At 30.3% G+C, this 18,983-nt stretch overlaps 1 protein-coding gene across 2 annotated transcripts in view; it reads left to right on the top strand.

Annotated features, from left to right (window-relative positions):
- LOC114330917 (calsenilin-like) overlaps window positions 1-18,983 on the top strand; it is a 454,604-nt gene that overhangs the window by 318,441 nt on the left and 117,180 nt on the right. For both annotated transcript variants that reach the window (XM_028280357.2, XM_028280358.2), the window contains exon 3: window positions 3,864-3,937. In XM_028280357.2, the coding sequence (XP_028136158.1) occupies window positions 3,864-3,937 (74 nt within the window). The remainder of the gene's footprint in view (window positions 1-3,863; window positions 3,938-18,983) is intronic.

Raw genomic sequence — 18,983 nt, 5'->3', positions numbered from 1 at the left:
AGTTTCAGAGAGTTCTGGTTGATGCTAAGGAAGTAGCAGAAGAAGTTGGAATAGAACCAATTTTTGAGAGGGAGAAGGTCCGAATAAGAAAAAAGAAGAAAATGTTTGATTATGAATCAACAGATGAATCAGCAAATGTTGCCAGTGACCCGTCAGAAAGTTTCAAGATTCAATTTTATTTTGCTCTTTTAGACACGGCTGCTAATGCGGTAAAAGAAAGATTTTCCCAGTTAAATACAGTATCTGGTGTCTTTGGATTTTTATACAACATTACTGATCTTAAAAACAAGACTACATCTGAGGTTAAGTCGATGTGCAACAACTTAGAAAAATCATTAGGAATTCAAAAAGATGGACGTTTAATTGAATCTGATATTGATGCTGTAGGACTGTGTTCTGAATTGAAAGCAATTTCTCATCATCTCATCGACTCTATATCAAGCCCTGAAGAAGTCCTAAACTACATTTACCAACACAACCTTGAGAATGGATTTCCTAACATATGTGTAGCACTTCGTATTTTGCTTACGATGCCACTTTCTGTAGCTAGTGCAGAACGGAGTTTTTCCAAACTTAAATTAATTAAAACCTATCTCCGCAGTACAATGTGCCAGGAGAGACTTGTAGGTCTGGCGACAATATCTATTGAAAGTGAGAGAGCAAGACAAGTAGACTTAAAAGTTCTCATTCAAGAATTTGCTAAGCAGAAAGCAAGAAAAGTGCCCTTAGGACTTTAGTTTTTAGCCAAGAAATACTGTTAATTTCTAATCTGTATTTAAAAGTGACTTTCAGTCCGAAGTTAATAGAACAGTAATCCAATAGCAAACAATATTGCAATATGTTAGTCAGTGTATTGTTTAAGACAGTGTTATAAAAGATTTGTAGACTAACTTTGAGTCTCCGTTTTTTATGATGAAAATTATATGTACAGAATTCAACTTTGACCCATTAAACCCATATGCCTTTGGTTAAAGTACGTCTTATGTAATTACATTTGCTTTTTATGAAATTAAAGTTTGTGTTATGTAAAATAGCAGTTATTTTATTTATATATCCCAGTCATTAATCAAAGGTTTATTAAATTAAATTAAATTATTAACATAACACAGAGTTGAAATACCGTGTCCCGGTAAAGTGCTAGTTGAACTTTTTCAACTGTAATGAGGGCGCAAAATTTGTTTTCGCCTAGGGCGCCGCAAACCCTAGGGCCGGCCCTGTGTAGACCTATAGGAAGAAAACCTACCTGCTTGCTGCCTAGAGTTTCCGTCCGTTTTTTAATTATTAACAATTTAGTGCAAAAATCGTGATTTTTTCGATTGTTTGCACTCCATTTAAAAACTAAATAGTTGACATAAAATTCAAAAATTCAGTTTTTTAGAACATTGAAAAACCTTCAAAATGCCGATTTTTTAAAGTTAAAAAGTTAATTTGTTGCTACACAAACTGCAAAATAAGTGACAATCGTTATTTGTTAATAACTTTTACTAAAACTACCTAAGAACTTTAGTGTTTCAGCCAAAGTTGGATATTGGGGTACTTAACAAACCCCTTAAGACTGATCCATTAATTAGTTTAAGAGTTATTCTATTTGTTTATCCCAGAGACCTTTATTTTGTAATAAGATAAGACAGAAAATGATGAAGATAGTGCAATTCTGAGTATGCCAAATGAAAGTAGAAGAGTGGTAGCATCAAAATGTATTAAAAAATGATAAAAAAAATAATTAACATAGTCAAAAATTCTAATGCCAAACTTTTAAAATTTTGTAGTTTATAAACATTTAGAATAACTTTAAAAATGTTGTCCGTAGGAACAATCTTTTTATATATCCGAAAAGATAGTATTTTAACACGAATTTTCAAATAAAAAAATTTAGTCTTGGCTCATTTGGGACAAAGTTAGCCATATGTTTTTTTTTAATTCACAGCTAATTTGTTTATAATAATTAATGAATCTCATTGAAGCCATTTTAAAGAATGGCATTTATATATTTTTTTTTTAAATTTGCACAAACATTATACCTTCACAGCACCCTCTACGATTTTTCAAAAATGTAGTGCAAACGATTACTAGGGGGAATCTACAAATCCAGCGAGTTAAAATACCGAAAAAGCAATTTCAACCGAATATAATTTGCTGTATCTCCGGATCAACTCAATGGATTTTGATCTTTCTTTTTTTAATTAGTATGTAATTTTTACGTACATTACAAATATGCAATCTGTTTATAAATTTATTAATTAATAAACAGTCTAATTTGTTTAAACAATTGTTGAAAAAATATTTTTTTTTAAAATCTATTTTTTTTAATCACAGTATCATTAATGGTCACAGAAAAAGTTAAAGTACACTTTAATAAATAAATGATTTTTATTAGATAATTATTTATTGAAGGTAATTTATTTATTAAAGTATACCTTCACTTTTTCTATGATTAATAGGGATAGTATGATTAAAATCATGGATTTTTGGGAAAAATTATTTTTTCAAAAATTGTTTAAACACATTAGACTGTTTATTAATTATTAGATGTCTAGACAAATTGAATATTTGTAATAATATACAGAAAAATTACATACGAATTAACAAAAGAACGATCAAAATATATTCAGTAGATCCCGAGTCCCGAGATATAGAAAATGATAGTAGTTTTAATATGCTTTTTATAGTTTTTGAACTCGTGCATTTGTTGGCTCCCAGCTCCCCCTTCACGTACCACGAATAGCCACCAATTAAACTACATTTTTAAAAATTCCAGCTTTTCTAATATGTAAAATTACTTTTTATACAGACAATATTTTTAAAGTAATTCTAAATGTTTTTAAACTACAAAATTTCACAAATTTGGCATTAGGATTTTTGACTATATTAGATAATTTTTTTATCGTTTTTTAGTACATTTTGATAGTATCAGTTTTCTACTTTCATTTGGCATACTGAAAATTGCCCTATCATCATTATTTTCTGTCTTATGTTATTGCAAAGTAAAGGTCTCTGGGATAAGCAATTAGGATATCTCTTAAACTAATTAATGGATCGGTCTCAAATTTTAAGGGGTTTTTTAAGTACCCCAATACCCAACTTTGGGTAAAACACTAAAGTTCTAATGTAGTTTTAGTAAAAGTTAATAACAAATAACGAATTTCACTAATTGTGCAATTTGCGTAGCAACAAATTAACTTTTTTACTTTCAAAAATCGGCATTTTGAAGGTTTTTAATACTCTAAAAAATTAAATTTTGTAATTTTATGTCAACTCTTTAGCTTTTGAATGGGGTGCAAAAATCTAAAAAATCGCGATTTTTCTAAATTGTTAATAATTAAAAACGGACGCGAACTCTAGGTAGGAAACAGGTAGGTTTTCATCCTATAGGTATACAATAACTAAAAAATAGTCAGCTACCTGGATCTTTGAGTTTCCCGAATATGGTCTATTTCTAGCTTATTACACTGGTCTATATGTAAATGTGTTATCCTAATACTTTTAAGCAATGTAATTGACCCGTCCTGATTTGCGCTTGATTATAATCTATAAAAACGTAATTACTTATCTAATTTATTTAAAATTGTACGAAATGTCTTGGTTTAAAATTGTTAATAATCAATCGAACTGATTCAACTCCTTTTCCGAACGTGAAATAGACTGTTTAAACAGTAATCAGAAACAGGAAATTAAATCGACTGCTCGACTGCTTACCTCAATAATGATGATTAATATTAATGGGGTTTGGGGAGTGGTTCACGCTTCAATCAACTGTAATTATCTTTGATTGACAGAACTTGTGTTTACTCTTCATTTTCCTTATTATTCGCCTCCATATTTCACCTTGTTTTACCATATTTCAATATTTACTTTTGTTTCAGTGAACAGCAGCCAATATGCCCATTATGTATTCAATACCCTCGATCAAGATCACAGCGGCCTGATAAGTTTTGAGGTAAGGGTATTTAGGTTAACATAAGGGATTAACGAAGCAACTTTAATAAATAACTTAAAACAATAATAAAGCTTTTGAAATTCGGTATCGAAATTAATTAGAAACTGATATTAAAACAGTAGTGTATCAAGGAAGATGGGCTTAAAGAGGGTTCAAAATGATCATCACTGGAAAATCCACTCAATTAAAACAAACATGTTGTTCTAAAGCTATTTCCTTGTGGCATTTTTATAATGAACTATTTTAAATGGGAAATAAGCCACAATTTTATTCTTGAGTTATATTATTATGGATATTATTGATATTTAAGTTATTTATGGATATTCTTGAGTTGGGGTTGATTTCATGTAATCGAATGAACTATCTTTTAGTAAAGTCGTCCCAGGAACGCAACTCATCAATATTGGCAATATCATTTTAAAGTCTTCTACTTTAAAATGTATAATAAATGCCTGAATTGCCGATATAAATGAGTCAGATGAAATAAAGTATTAGAAGAATTTTTTACTAAGCAACAATATTTTTGTTTATTTAGTATTATTTTGTATTTTGACCACGACACTCGACTTGGGCGTCGAAACGTTAATAGATTCATTTTTTGGTAAAATTGTGGCTTATTTCCCATTTAAAATAGTTCATGATAAAACAAACATTTCGAAAATACTTAAAATACATCAGAGGAGCACAGGAGTATGTATAGCGCACTCTAAAATAACCAGATTTGAAATTAATAAATAATTTGTATGCATGGTTTTCGCTAGCAGTACGTGGCTTTATTTTGTTAGGTACTGAATTCTTCTGATTGATTTCTTGACCTAGGTATATAAAGGTATCCTCACGTTTAATGGTATAGTGCAGGTGCAGGGGTCGGCAACATTTTGAGTCGGAAGAGTCAAAAATTACAATTTACCAAATTTCAAAGTTTTTAAAGAGCCACAAAATTTTTTTGTCAACAATAAATAATGGTATGTACTCTCGTAAATAAAGTTCTTTGATAAAAAAAATAATCTATTTATTTATATGTATATTATAGAGTTTTTTACATACAGGGTTTTAAATTACGATATTTTGGCATATATTTCATACCAGTGACGTCATCCATCTGAGGATGATGTTGTTATCAATGATTTTTTTAAGTGGGAATAGGGGTCGTGTGCTGGCTCATTTGAAAGGCTGTTCAATTCTTTTTTCAGTAATATAAATATTTATATAATTATTTATACTACCACCAAATTTTTTTTTTAAATTAAATTATTTGACAAGAAAAGACGAATATATGTAATTTATTTATTACAAAATACATTTTATTGCTGTCACAAATCAAATAAAAATGTTTATATCACAAATAAACAATGCTTTTTGCTAAAATTAAATGTTCAAACTTCCAAGAGGCAGGTGGCTGGCGGAAGCTGGTTTAAACATTTAATTTAAGCGAAAAGCAATGTTTATTTGTGAAAAAAACATTTTTTTCTGATTTCCGACAGCAGTGAAATGTTTTTTAAATTAAATAAATTACATACATTCTTCTTTTTTTTTGTCAAATAATTTAGTTTAAAATTTTTTTTGGAGACCCTGTATAAATAGTTATGTAAATGTTTATAATACTGGATGGAGAATTAGCTAACCCTTCAAATGACCTACCAAACGACCCCTATTTCTATTTAAAAAATCATCTATTACGTCATTAAAAATTGCAATATAAAAATAAAAGACCTGTTTCGGCATTTCCTTAAAATCTAATAACTACCGCCAAATATCAAGGTGTACTCTTTTCTTTGACCCACCCTCTATATATTATCATAACATTACGTATTAGATATCATACTTTTCAAGTAAAAAATTAAAACAACTAAATATTCACTTGTACTTCATGACCTAATTCATGACCTCAACTATTTCCGCTGAAAATGTTTGGGCACAAAGCGTTTTTTGGTGTATTATGCAGTGAAACGTAAGAATTTCGTCATTTATTTTGCTTTGAAGAATCATTGTTGCCCCTTTATTTTTTCCTGTCATACTTCTGGCTCCATCAGTTGCTATTGAAACCATTTTATTGAAATCGATCTCATTGCCTTCAAGGAATTTTTGCACGGCATTCGCTATATCTTCCCCTCTAGTTTGTCCCGAGAGCGCTAGCAATTCCAGAAGTTCTTCTTTGGCACCTTGGGAAGACATATACCCGACAAAAAGGGCAACTGGTGCCGTGTATTTTACGTCTCAGGACTCATCTATAGCAAGTGGTAATTCGGAAGAAAGTTGAATTTCTTCTACCTGCAAATACATATGTTACATTTGAAGACATTTTAGCTATTCTATCTTGTACTGTTTTAGCGTAAAGCGGCAAATATTTGATTTTTGTCAAGATTTTTAAATGCTTTTGTTGGAAAATAAATATTATTTGCGTGTGGAACTAAAGAGTCGCAACGTTACATCCAAAGAGCCGCAGGTTGCCGACCCGTGGTATAGTGTAAACTTGCCTATTGATTTCATTTTCATGTGTACCTTTGGATATGGTAATTTTGGTATTTTATTAAATTTAAGTCCTATTCGTTGTGCTTCATGATCAATGTCTATAAAATTTACTGGATACTTTGCTTGATCCTGCTAACCAGAGCTCCATAAGGTGCTGACTTAATGTTTACTGTTAAATTGGGTCCTAAGAGTTTTGATAAATGGGGATGAAGATCAATACTATGAAAACCGATATTATGAAAATATCAGAGAACAAAAATTTATCCTCCCCCGTTTATATGTGAACCACCAACAGCTTTATTACGTCGACCAATAAAAGTATCTTGGCTCCTGGTCAACAATCAACTTGATTATAAACAAGAAGTAAGAACGAGAATAAAGGTAGCCCGACAAGGGTTTATCAAAATCAAAAGCCTATTTTGTAACAGGAACATTAATATGAGTTTTAGAGGCAGTTTTCTGCATTGCTATGTATAGTCAAACGCTGATGAATAAGTTGGAAACCTTTGAACTCTGGCTTTATAGAAGGATCTTGAAAATATCTTTGACAACCAGCATCACCATTGAAAATGTCCTGAGGAGAATAGGTACAGATAGGGAGCTACTAAAGATCATCAAAATTAAAAAAGTTAGCTATCTGGGACACATAATAAGAAACGAAAAGTACCTCCTCGCGCAACTGATCATCCAGGGGAAGATTGAAAAAAACGGGATTGTAGTAGGTGCCAGAGTTCATGACTTAAGAGGATGGGTACGTATTTTCGGCTGCAATGCTATTCAAATGGAGATTCATTTTTTTCGAATCCTGAAAAAATTAATAAGTATTTTTGAAAAATTTAAAAGCAGAATGAAAGATTACGTTAAAGTCCCTGAGAACTTCTATAATATTTATTTAAATAAGTTACAGAAGTGAAAAACTAAGAGAAAATTTAGTGTGATTTTTAATTTCAAGTATTTCATTTAAAATAAACTTTTTATTTATTCTAAGGGACTTTTGGCCCTCGGTAATAATTTAGTCTTTCATTCTGCGTTTAAATGTTTTAAGAGTATTTATTATTTTTTTCAGGATTCGAAAAAAATGGACAAGATTTCCGTGGTAATATTTTCCAAATCTACCTTTGTCTTACAACGCACTCAGTCGAATAGAATATTGTCAGCATATTGTCAGTCAGACAGTGGCAATCAGTGACAATTTTAAATATTTGACATGGCAACAGGAATATTTTGAGTTGTTGATTAAATAATATTGATATATAGTGTATTTGATAAATAATTGATTTAAGACGTGAACTTAATAAAAAGTTATTTATTGTGTATTATTTGTGGAAGGTCCAAGCAGAGAATACATCAGGATAATATATTCTGTGATCCAAGTATTTTGTTGTTAAAGATGTTCAAAATGGTAAGCGTTCCATAGTAACAATATATTATTAAAAAATCACTTTAACACTTTTCCTCTTTTCTATATTGAGTATTAGTTTTTGTTGTACATATAAATTATTAAAATCACTGAATACATAGTTAGTGAAAAAATTATCACATTTATTAACTGAATTAATAATTTGTAACTATACAAATAACAGTTATCCAAGAATATTCAAAAGCCATCTCTTTAAGTTAATGATGACATTTTCAAGTAGAATGACATTCTAGTAATGTTTACATAGTCATACCAGTGTGAATTTTAGTACCCGCAATTTGCCGTGTAACGACAGAAAATGTGGGGATAGCCGTAAAATATTTGCGAATTATGTACCCATGACCTTAAAAATATGAGAGGGACCAGCATTGATTCAAAATCCTTGTTTAGAGCCGCATTGGACAGAGACAGTGTTGCCAGTGTAGTCGCTAACCTTCACTAAAGGAGATAGCCCCACAAGAAGAAATGTTTATATATAGTCAATTAAATTGCCTTCTCAAATTATCGTTTAACAGCTAGGTTTAACCAAATGGTTCATAACGAGTATTCATGTCTCATCATCATCATCATCATCACCACCACCACCCAGCCCTTTGCGTCCACTGCTGGACATAGCCCTCCCTCATTTTTGTCCATTGTGCTCTATTTGGAGCACTTTGCATCTAATTTCTTGACGTTTTCTTGAGGTCGTCAGTCCAACGAGTAGGAGGGCTTCCTCTACTTCTTTTGTCTAATCTCGGCCTCCCACATTCATGTCTCACTCCCACAATAATTTCATAATAACCAAAAGTCTCTCAGCAGGTTCTTACAAAATCCTTTATGGACTGAATTAAAAAAAAAACTTTATTATTGATAACTCTAAAATGGCAAAATAGTGTTTTCCACTTGAAGGTAGAACAACTGGATGAACTTACTGCTGTACTAATAGCGAAATAATACACTGGTGTGTTTTTAACTATAGAAACGTAAACGCTGACATGCGATACGTGATAGCTCAAGAAAACTTAACGTCAATCTAACTCAAAAACTAAACCATACTAAAAGTGCAGCAGTTGGAAGCAGGTACAATTACACACAAATAATTGAAGATACACAGATGGTGTTCTTGAAATCTTTTTAAAACACGTTTTTCAACAAAATTTATTATCTGCGAGGTATAACATACCGCATGTCAGTAGTTAAGGGTTAAATAAATATACCTTTTTAAATGATTTTTTAATAAAAAATAATTTTATTTCAAACTTAAAATAAAAAAAATTATAATAAATCGAGTCTCTACATTAAAATATGAAACGGAAATTATTTAGTTTTCGGTTTTAGTTTGGGCTGATTATCGGAGAATAGGCCATTTTTGGGAAAAGTTATTTACCAGCAGTTTTATTGCTGGAATCGAATTATAAGATCCTATATATTAATAATATAGGTGTGCAAAGTCCTCAGATAGTGTGCTACTTTTTTTATAAACAAAGTGGCGCCCGAAAATCGTGTTTTTTTTCAATTATTGCTCTAGAACTCCGAAGATTTTAACTTTACAACAAAAACACTCAAATAAAAATTCACCATGATTAAATTCTGCATAGAGACGTGTTTTTCCGGATCTGCTCCGACAAAAATTTTCCTCGCAAAATGCGGGTTTTCCCAACAAAATCTTTAATTTTCAAATAAAGTTTTAGATAAGTAATTATTTACCAATAATTAAATAATTTGGTGACTTAAAAGCTTTCTTGGTTTAGATTATAGTTCCAGAAGCTGGTGAAAATTAAACGAATATTTTAGCAACAATTCAATTGTTAATTAATAATTTACGGTGGCAATAATAACCAAAATAATTATGATACACTGATCAAACTTTGAAATCTTATAAAGATGAGATAAATAAATAAATTTTTTATTTTTTGCATAATCTTTAAATGTTTAAAAAAATAGTTATAAACAAATTAAAGTTTCTCAGAAAGTTTTTATTATATTATAATTTTAAAAAATACCTAAAATGCGCATTTCAAATATCTTGAAAATGAATGCTTTAGAACATTTTTGCAACCATTTGCAAAAAAGTTATGAAACAGCAAAGTAAACATACGATTACTACGGTGTTAATATTTTTTTTTAATTCTTTCAACGCGTAGAAGTGAGTTTAAAGTACAAGCTAATTATTTATAAAACAATATCGATTATCAGCTTAATGGTTATATTTTAATTAAAGATTATAAATATATTTTTTTTGTAATTTACACGCGCGAAAGTAGAATAATGCACTACCGTAGCTACCCGTCCACATACACAACTCGCGCGAGTTTAAGCGTGTCAGTCGCTTCGAGTGAACATTTTATCCCCGGCTCTGTATCAAGTCTACTTTCGCGCTAATAATTACAAAAAAAAGTGTTTTTAATCTTTGATTAAAATATAACTATTGCACTAATTTTTGACATTCTTTGTGAGTAATTAGATTTTACCATAGACTCACTTTTAAGCTTTGAAACAATTAAAACAAATTATAAACAATGGAGATATCATATATTAATTTTGCTGTTTCCTAACTTTTTTGCAAATGGTTGGAAAAATTTTTTAAAGCATTCATTTTCAAGACCTATGAAATACGCATTTTAAGTATTTTTTAAAATTAGAATAAACAATTTCTAAGAAATGTTAATTTGTTTATAACAATTTTTTTAAACATTTAAAGATTATGCAAAAAAATGAAAAATTTATATTTTGTCGACAAAATATTAAATAGGCATCACACCTTTATAATCTTTCTAAGTTTGATCAATGTCTCATGATTATTTTGGTTGTTATTGCGACTGTAAATTGTTAATTAACAATTGAATTGTTGCTAAAATATTCGTTTCATTTTAACCGGCTTCTGAATTTATAATCTAAACCAAGAAAGCTTTTATTTCACCAAGCTATATAATTATTGATAAATAATTACTGGCCCAAAAAATTTATTTGAAAATTTGAGATTTTGTTGGAAAAACCCACATTTTCCGAGGAAAATTTTCGTCGGAGCAAAGCGGGAAAAACATGTCTCTATGTAGAATTAAATTGGGGTGAATTTTTATTTGAGTATTTTTGGTGTAAAGTTAAAATCTTCGGAGTTATAGAGCAATAATTGAAAAAAATACGATTTGCCGACGCCATTTTGTTTATAAAAAAAGTAGCACACTATATGTGGACTTTGCATACCTATATTAATAATATATAAGATCTTATAATTCGATTAAAGCAATAAAATTGCTGGTAAATAACCTTTCTTTGTACTTAACTAATTAGACCTACCTATTATAACTATTATTTTTTCAAAATTGAAAGATTATGCAAAAAAAGAAAAATTTACATTTTTTCGATAAAATATTAAACAAGCATCTCATCTTTATAATCTTTATAAGTTTGATCAAAGTATCACGATTATTTTGGTTATTATTGCGATCGTAAATTGTTAATTCACAATTGAATTTTTGCTAAAATATTCGTTTAATTTTCACCAGCTTCTGGAATTACAATCTATACCAAGAAATCTTTAATGTCACTAAGTTATTTAATTATTGGTTAATAATTACTTACCTAAAACTTTATTTGAAAATTATAGTTTTTGTTAGGAACACCCGCATTTTCCGAGGAAAATTGTCGTCGAAGCAAATCGTGAAAAACCTATCTCTATGCAGAATTTAATTGCGGTGAATTTTTATTTGGGTGTTTTTGTTGTAAAGTTAAAATCTTTGGAGTTATAGAGCAATAATTGAAAAAAATACGATTTGTCGGCGCCATTTTGTTTATAAAAAAAGTAGCACACTATCTGCGGACTTTGCATACCTGTATTATTAATATATAGGATCTTATAAATCGATTCCAGCAATAAAATTGCTGGTAAATAACTTTTCCATGAATTTTGCTAATTAGCCCAGAGTATTTGTCTAATAAACCGACATCATGATCTGTGTCAGAAAAATAACCGACTTGTTTTCTTTTCTTGCGGCCAATTACGACGAATGCGGAAAGCTAAGTCCCATTTGGTCTACAAGAGAAGATCCTAATTGATAAAATTAATTGAGTTTTTTATTTGTTTTCTTTTTGACCTCAGCGATAGACGGAACGATTGTGCGTTAAATCAATAACAAGTTCTATTTTTTGCGAAGGTTGCAAAAAATTTGGTGGTGTAGTTATTAGGCTAACTTTTTTTAATAGACTAGAAAGAATGTGAAACAAAAAATAATACGGTAAATAAAAATAATAAAAGCTATTTTCATATAAATTCTATATTTCTTTTTTTTTTTTGGTTCAATATACTTAAAATCAGTCTTCGATTATAAAGGCAAAACTAAATATGCAGACACTTACAAAATGACTTGACTGTCTGTACATGGAGTCGTGTCCGTGAATGTGATAAGTAAGAAAAAATAAACGCAGAATATCGTTTCTGAAGGACACCAAATTTGGTGCCAACTTTGTAAAATCCTTCGTCATTTCATCTAGTTTCCTAGCATCATCTATTATTAGGTCTCAACTACATAATAGATGTTTCAGTTTTTTTTGTCACAAATTTTTCCTTTGCTATTTCTATACGGCTTTCAATCTCATGTATTAATTTGTTCTTCGTTTTGACTAACTAATCTAGATATTTGTATTTATCTACCCTTTCCATCTGGATATTATTAATATGGAGTGTCTCGTTGTCTTTTGGATGTTTTGTAATGACCACGAATTTTTTTTTCTTTAAGTTAATTTTAATACCACATTATGATACACTTTTCGTTCAGCCGTTTCAGTATATTTGTCAGACTATGTAGAGTTGAAGTGAATATGACAGGGTCATCAGAATATCTTATATTGTTAAAAATTTCACCATTTATAATCATCCCATCCTTACATTCTCCTAAAGCTTCTTGGAAGATGGAGTCGCTATGGTGTCGCTATAAACAGCAGTGGTGACAATATACAGCCCTGTCTTACACCCCAAAGTATTTCTGTTTCTTCCGACATTGGATCCTCAATTCTTATTTTGGCTTTCTGGTTCCACTATAGGTTTGAAATTACTTTGATGTCGCGGCTGTCGATGTTTTTCAGTTTTTAGATATTAAGTAGTTTATCGTGCTGCGCCTTGTCAAATGCTTTTTCAAAATCAATAAATGGTTCATGTCACCCATTTTAATTATTCATTTTTTGGAGATATGAGTGGATGTTGTGGCATTCTTTGCAGCTAAGTTAGATTTTTCCTTTAAAAACCTATTCCTAAACCAATTTTACAAATTTCTCATTACTAAGTCTGTATGTATACGAGTCCTGTTCATTTCAGTCTCTGAGATTTAGTGTCTTGAGCAATATGAAGGGAACTAATAAATGCATGATCATGACTAAATGACTAAATAAGTAGATGAAAACATCCAATGACCATTGAAGAAAACCAGATAAATGATCATGACTAAATGACTAAATCAGCAGATGAGAACATCCAGTGACTATTTAAGATACCTATTGTAATTGAGAGTGTGGATACCTACAAGAAAGTAGTAAAATTAATTGAAATGACACGGGAGTCATTTATTAAAATTAAAAAGTTTATTTGCTGTCGTAATATAAGGATAGAACTACATACGCCTAAGGATGTTTCGATGTTACATGTTCTCTACATTTCTATTCCTCATGGCCGTGTTAATAGTTTATATTATAGCCGCATAGGTTATATTTTTGTGAATTTATATTTTTTGTAATTTTTATGTTCTAAGGTTAATACAGGATATGAAATACATGTTTAATTATATTTTATATTTCTAATTATATATTTTTTTTATATTTCCCATTTTTTAAATCTGTAGTAGAATTATTTTGAAATTAACTAATTTGAATTTCAAAGTTCTTATAAAAGAGGAGTAGACCTGAGTTAAGCTATCAACACCATAAACGAACGGTTAAAACAAACGATCGTTCCATCCCTTGCTTAATAAATTAATTAACAGTATATAAAATTGTAGGTACTAAACTTCTAATCTCCTTATACCATCTTCTTATAATATAAATAATATAATGTGTATACTAATTAATAAAATTACAAGTACTTTTTAAAAATTTCAAATGTATGGAAAAGTTTTCATAAATTCATTACGTTCGGTTAACACTCAACGGGACACAATGTGTAAATTAACCCCCAGATAAATGAGACGTTATTCTCCCGGGGACAATAGAAAACTTAGCAGAGAAGGCACTAATTTTGTACACCCAATGGGTTACGAGTCAAATTTTCATTGTAGCGCCGTTGGTGACTCTAAGGGTCACGATTTTATTAGGCGAACGGTTTACTCCTAAAAAGATGCTCAGAAACGGAATATACCGAGTACATTTCTTCAGCGTTTCTAATATACCAAACCTTTTTTTTTTTTCGATTCTATAAATTTTTCAAAGTTCAAGGGTATTTTTTTAATTTTAATTTTAATTTTTTTATGTGGGCCGGAAATTGGTTTTCGAATCAAATGTCTTATTCTCTTGACAATTATTACTCCCTTGACAATTTTTCGAAAAATGTTATTAGTCCAAGTAATGAAGCTTAAAATAGGACAAAACCTCGCCATTTTTACAGAATTGATCGATTTGCTTGAATATTTGAGAATAAGTAGTGGATAGTCGAAGGATCAAAATCTATATCATGCCGAAAGGCGCTTTTACCATGGGGGTGTTTGCCACCCCATCTCGGGGGTGGAAATTTTTTATTATACTTTAATCGCAAAAGTTGGTAAAAACGTTCATTCTAAGCAAAAAACGTTCTATACATTTTTTGATAAAATTGATAGTTTTCGATTTATTCGCTATTGAAAGTATTAGTATATCGAAAAAATCAATGTTTTTAATAAGTTTTCTGCTAATAACTCCAAAAACTTTCGTTTTATCAAAACAACTTTACTTAACAAAAATGTACCTTTCGAAAAAATAAACAAAACCAATTTTTTAAAATTTTCTTTAGGACCAATAGTAATCGAGCTATACTTTATTATATGTTGGCTCTTCTTCGTTAAATGCTAAATATTATAGTTCCAAAGTCAAAAGACGGGAAAACTATGCCTTTTTCGAGGAAAACTTGTTCAAACTAATTTAAAGCAATAAAAGTATCTATCACCAGAAATAAAAAAAAGTCTCTAGCTCAAAAATTAAATGACTTAATGAAAAGAATGTCAGTCCCCATTTTTTTCATCGAAAAAGTGATCGCAAGCAACCCTCTAATCACGACCCTAATTAAAATTAGTCATTTACCTTATTTGTTCTACTTACTTATGTATTGTTAATAGGTTCTAGAAGTTTGACTGGCTTAGGGCCGGTATTTCAATCGCTACTTAAGCTTTTGCTTAGCTAAGCCTGTGTCAGAAGTTAAGGAGAAGCTTAAGCTGGGTGCCGTATTTCCATCATTCTCTTAACTAAACTGATGCTCAGCTGTAAAGTTAATTGGTTTGGTAACTCTGAATACGTCAAAGTGCCAGAGCTAACTGTTCTGAGGTAAAAACCACTACTGTTGACATTTAATTTTATCTTGTCATCTGTGTCAATGTTATTTTTACTTCACTTAATTTTGTGTACATGGTACATGTGTTTTTAGTTTATTGTCTATAGTTTCCCTGGTTATAGTTTTATTGTTATTTTGTATAAGTAATAGATCCGTCTTTGTAATTTTGTTTATTGGATATATTCCTTAAAATGTCAAATTGGAATGTAAGTTTATTTTTGTAAAATAAATATACCTACCAAGCATTGTAGAAATAAACAATTTCCATGTGCCTACACCTTCCAAAAGTAGTAAGAATTTTAATAATCCTTATTACGATTAATAAATTAATGTATTATTATTTAATAATCCAATAATAACGTTATTACTTAAAAGTTGGTTTTCAAAACAACTCTATAATTAATAATCTGTAGAAATAACCTCAAAAAACAGAAAACAAATTTTAAGCAAATGCTTAAACCAACTCCCGCGCGAACTTAAAATTATTTGGTTTAAGCCTAGGCTTAAGCCTCAAATCGAATTAGTTTAAAAAAAATTGGAGTTAAAAGCGAATACCGAATTTTTGTAGTTTGTAAAAAAATGGCCCCTTCTTCAGAATAGCAAAATTAACATCAGAGATACAAAACAATATTGGAATATGAAATTGTAGCTTATTTAATTCCCAACAATCTGGTTTACAACAATTTTTTCTACGGCAAAAATTGAGTGAGCTATTGACAATTAAAACTTGTAATAACATGCAAAAACCACTTTTACCAGCCCTTTCAAAGCCACCTCTTTTTGTGACTGAGAATTTTAAAAAGATTTAATATAAAGAGGCTTATAGACCTTGTAAAAACCTACAAAATTATTTTTTTCTCAAACTTTCTAAGATAAAAAATAAGAAAGTTACGGTTAAAAATATTATATTTTTTTGAAAAAAAAAAGGAGAAATCCAATTGGAAGCATAATAATGTAAGTTAGCGGTGTTTTTGGTCATTGGCCTTATTCATTCTTATTTATTTATAAATTATAAATAGATTCTATAAGTTTGACTGGCATAGAATGATTAGTTTTAAGAAAACTGGAGTTAAAAGCGAATAACGAATTTTTGTAGTTTGGTAAAAAATGCCTTCAGAATAGAAAGATTAGCATAAGGGATACGAAAAAATGTTTTACTATAAAATTGTAAGTGATTTAATTCCCAAGAACTTGGTTTGAAAAAAAATTTCTACGGCAAAAATTGAGTGAATCGTAATATCGAAAAACATTGATTTTTTCTATACAAAACTAACACTTTCGATAGCGAATAAAACGAAAACTATTAATTTTATCAAAAAAATATATAGAACAGTTTTTGCTTAGAATGGATGCTTTTATCAACTAACTTTTGCGGTCAAAATATAATAAAAATTTCACCCACATGATAAAAGCGCCTTTCGGAATCATATAGATTTGGATCCTTGGACTAGTCACTACTTATTCTTACATTTTCAAGCAAATCGATCCATTCTGTAAAAATTGCGAGGTGAGCTTCGGTTCCTGGCCTATTTACTTGCGAGTTATTTGCAATTTTTGGTATTTTTTTAAACTACCAGAGAAAAGGAAGTACAATTCTGCGAAAAACTTTATAATGTTTAACCCTACAAGTATAAGTACGAATATTTTGGCAAGGATAAGTGATTTCTATCTTGCTAAAAAATAAGTTTTAGATATAAACACATTTTTCTACGCGCCACGCTCCTATATCGCCACAACCGCTGTACTTACTACTACTAGTTATAGTATGATAAGATTGATCCAAAAGATGGCATAACCCAGACATCCAAAGTGAAAGTTCTCCTCCAACACCAAATTGTTCTATATAGTCCACATAGTCTTCAGAAAAAAGTAACACCATTTTGAGCGTCGGGTTTTGGGAGGGGATAGGGGGGAGAAATCGGTAAATTCTTAGTTTTTTGCGTTTTTCGTCAATATTTGGAAACTATACGATTTAGCATATATATATATATATATATATATATATATATATATATATATATATATATATATATATATATAATTGATGGATTCGACCGTTACTTGATGGAAGTTCATTTTATCTAACAATAAAACACTGAAAACGTTTGTTTTCTATACTTCCACAAAATTTATTATAACTAAGTGACTACAGCTGTTTCGGCGGAGTGCCTTTCTCAAGTGATATAGTTTACAATGTGTTTGCCTTTTTAAGTCTTCAACTGAAGAGGTTGAGGAGTGGGGAGCTGTTTGTCTCGAGTTGGTCATTCAGAATTATATCTGTATTTTTCAGTTTATTAATTTCCATAGATTCTAAAAAAGATAGCTTAAGGCCTTTATTTTGAATATGTAGAATTTGAAACTCTTCATTGAAAGAATGATTATGATCTAGAAGGTGAAGTGCGTATGTAGAAGTGTCTGTTTTTCTATTGTTGAATGCCCTTTTGTGTTCTGCTATCCGTTTGTCAAAAATTCTGCCAGTTTGACCGATGTACGTTTTCGGACAGTCACCACAAGTTAGTTTGTACACACCACTCTGTAGTTGCTTTCTCTTTCGGCTTTTATTGTTCTTAATATACTTGCTTAAGTTGTTGTTAGTTCTGAAAGCTGGTGTTATTCCTTTCTTTTTTATGTATCTGGCTATCTTTGTTGTTATCTTGCCAGTATATGTGAGAGAGCAGAAGGTACTGGGTTCTTTCTGTGGTGGTGGATACACTAATTTCAGGGCTTTCTTATGGATTTTTTGGTTTAAAATTTTGTTAACTGTTTGTTCGTTATAGCCGTTGTTTACTGCTATTTGTTTAATGATGTTTAGTTCTATCTCGAAGTTATTTTTTGTCATGGGAATTTCTGTCAGTCTATGTATCATGCTATGGTAGGCTGCTAATTTGTGTTGTGTAGGATGGGATGATGAATTGTGTATAGTTGTGTCAGTATGGGTAGGTTTATGATATACGGAGAACTCATGTTTGTTGTGTAGTCTGGAAATCGTTACATCTAGAAAGTTTATGGAGTTATTCTGTTCTGTTTCTATTGTAAACTCAATATTATTATGAAGTGAATTAATATATGATAGAAATTGGTCAAGTTGTACTACAGACAACTTGTACAGGTACTAACAGACAACTTGACCAATTTCTATCATATATTAATTCACTTCATAATAATATTGAGTTTACAATAGAAACAGAACAGAATAACTCCATAAACTTTCTAGATGTAACGATTTCCAGACTACACAACAAACATGAGTTCTCCGTATATCATAAACCTACCCATACTGACACAACTATACACAATTCATCATCCCATCCTACACAACACAAATTAGCAGCCTACCATAGCATGATACATAGACTGACAGAAATTCCCATGACAAAAAATAACTTCGAGATAGAACTAAACATCATTAAACAAATAGCAGTAAACAACGGCTATAACGAACAAACAGTTAACAAAATTTTAAACCAAAAAATCCATAAGAAAGCCCTGAAATTAGTGTATCCACCACCACAGAAAGAACCCAGTACCTTCTGCTCTCTCACATATACTGGCAAGATAACAACAAAGATAGCCAGATACATAAAAAAGAAAGGAATAACACCAGCTTTCAGAACTAACAACAACTTAAGCAAGTATATTAAGAACAATAAAAGCCAAAAGAGAAAGCA

The sequence above is a fragment of the Diabrotica virgifera genome, chromosome 7 (assembly GCF_917563875.1).
Source record: "Diabrotica virgifera virgifera chromosome 7, PGI_DIABVI_V3a".
Taxonomy (NCBI): Eukaryota; Metazoa; Arthropoda; class Insecta; order Coleoptera; family Chrysomelidae; genus Diabrotica; species Diabrotica virgifera.
Note: the sequence above shows the minus strand (reverse complement) of the source record. Positions and strands in the feature narration are given on the sequence as shown.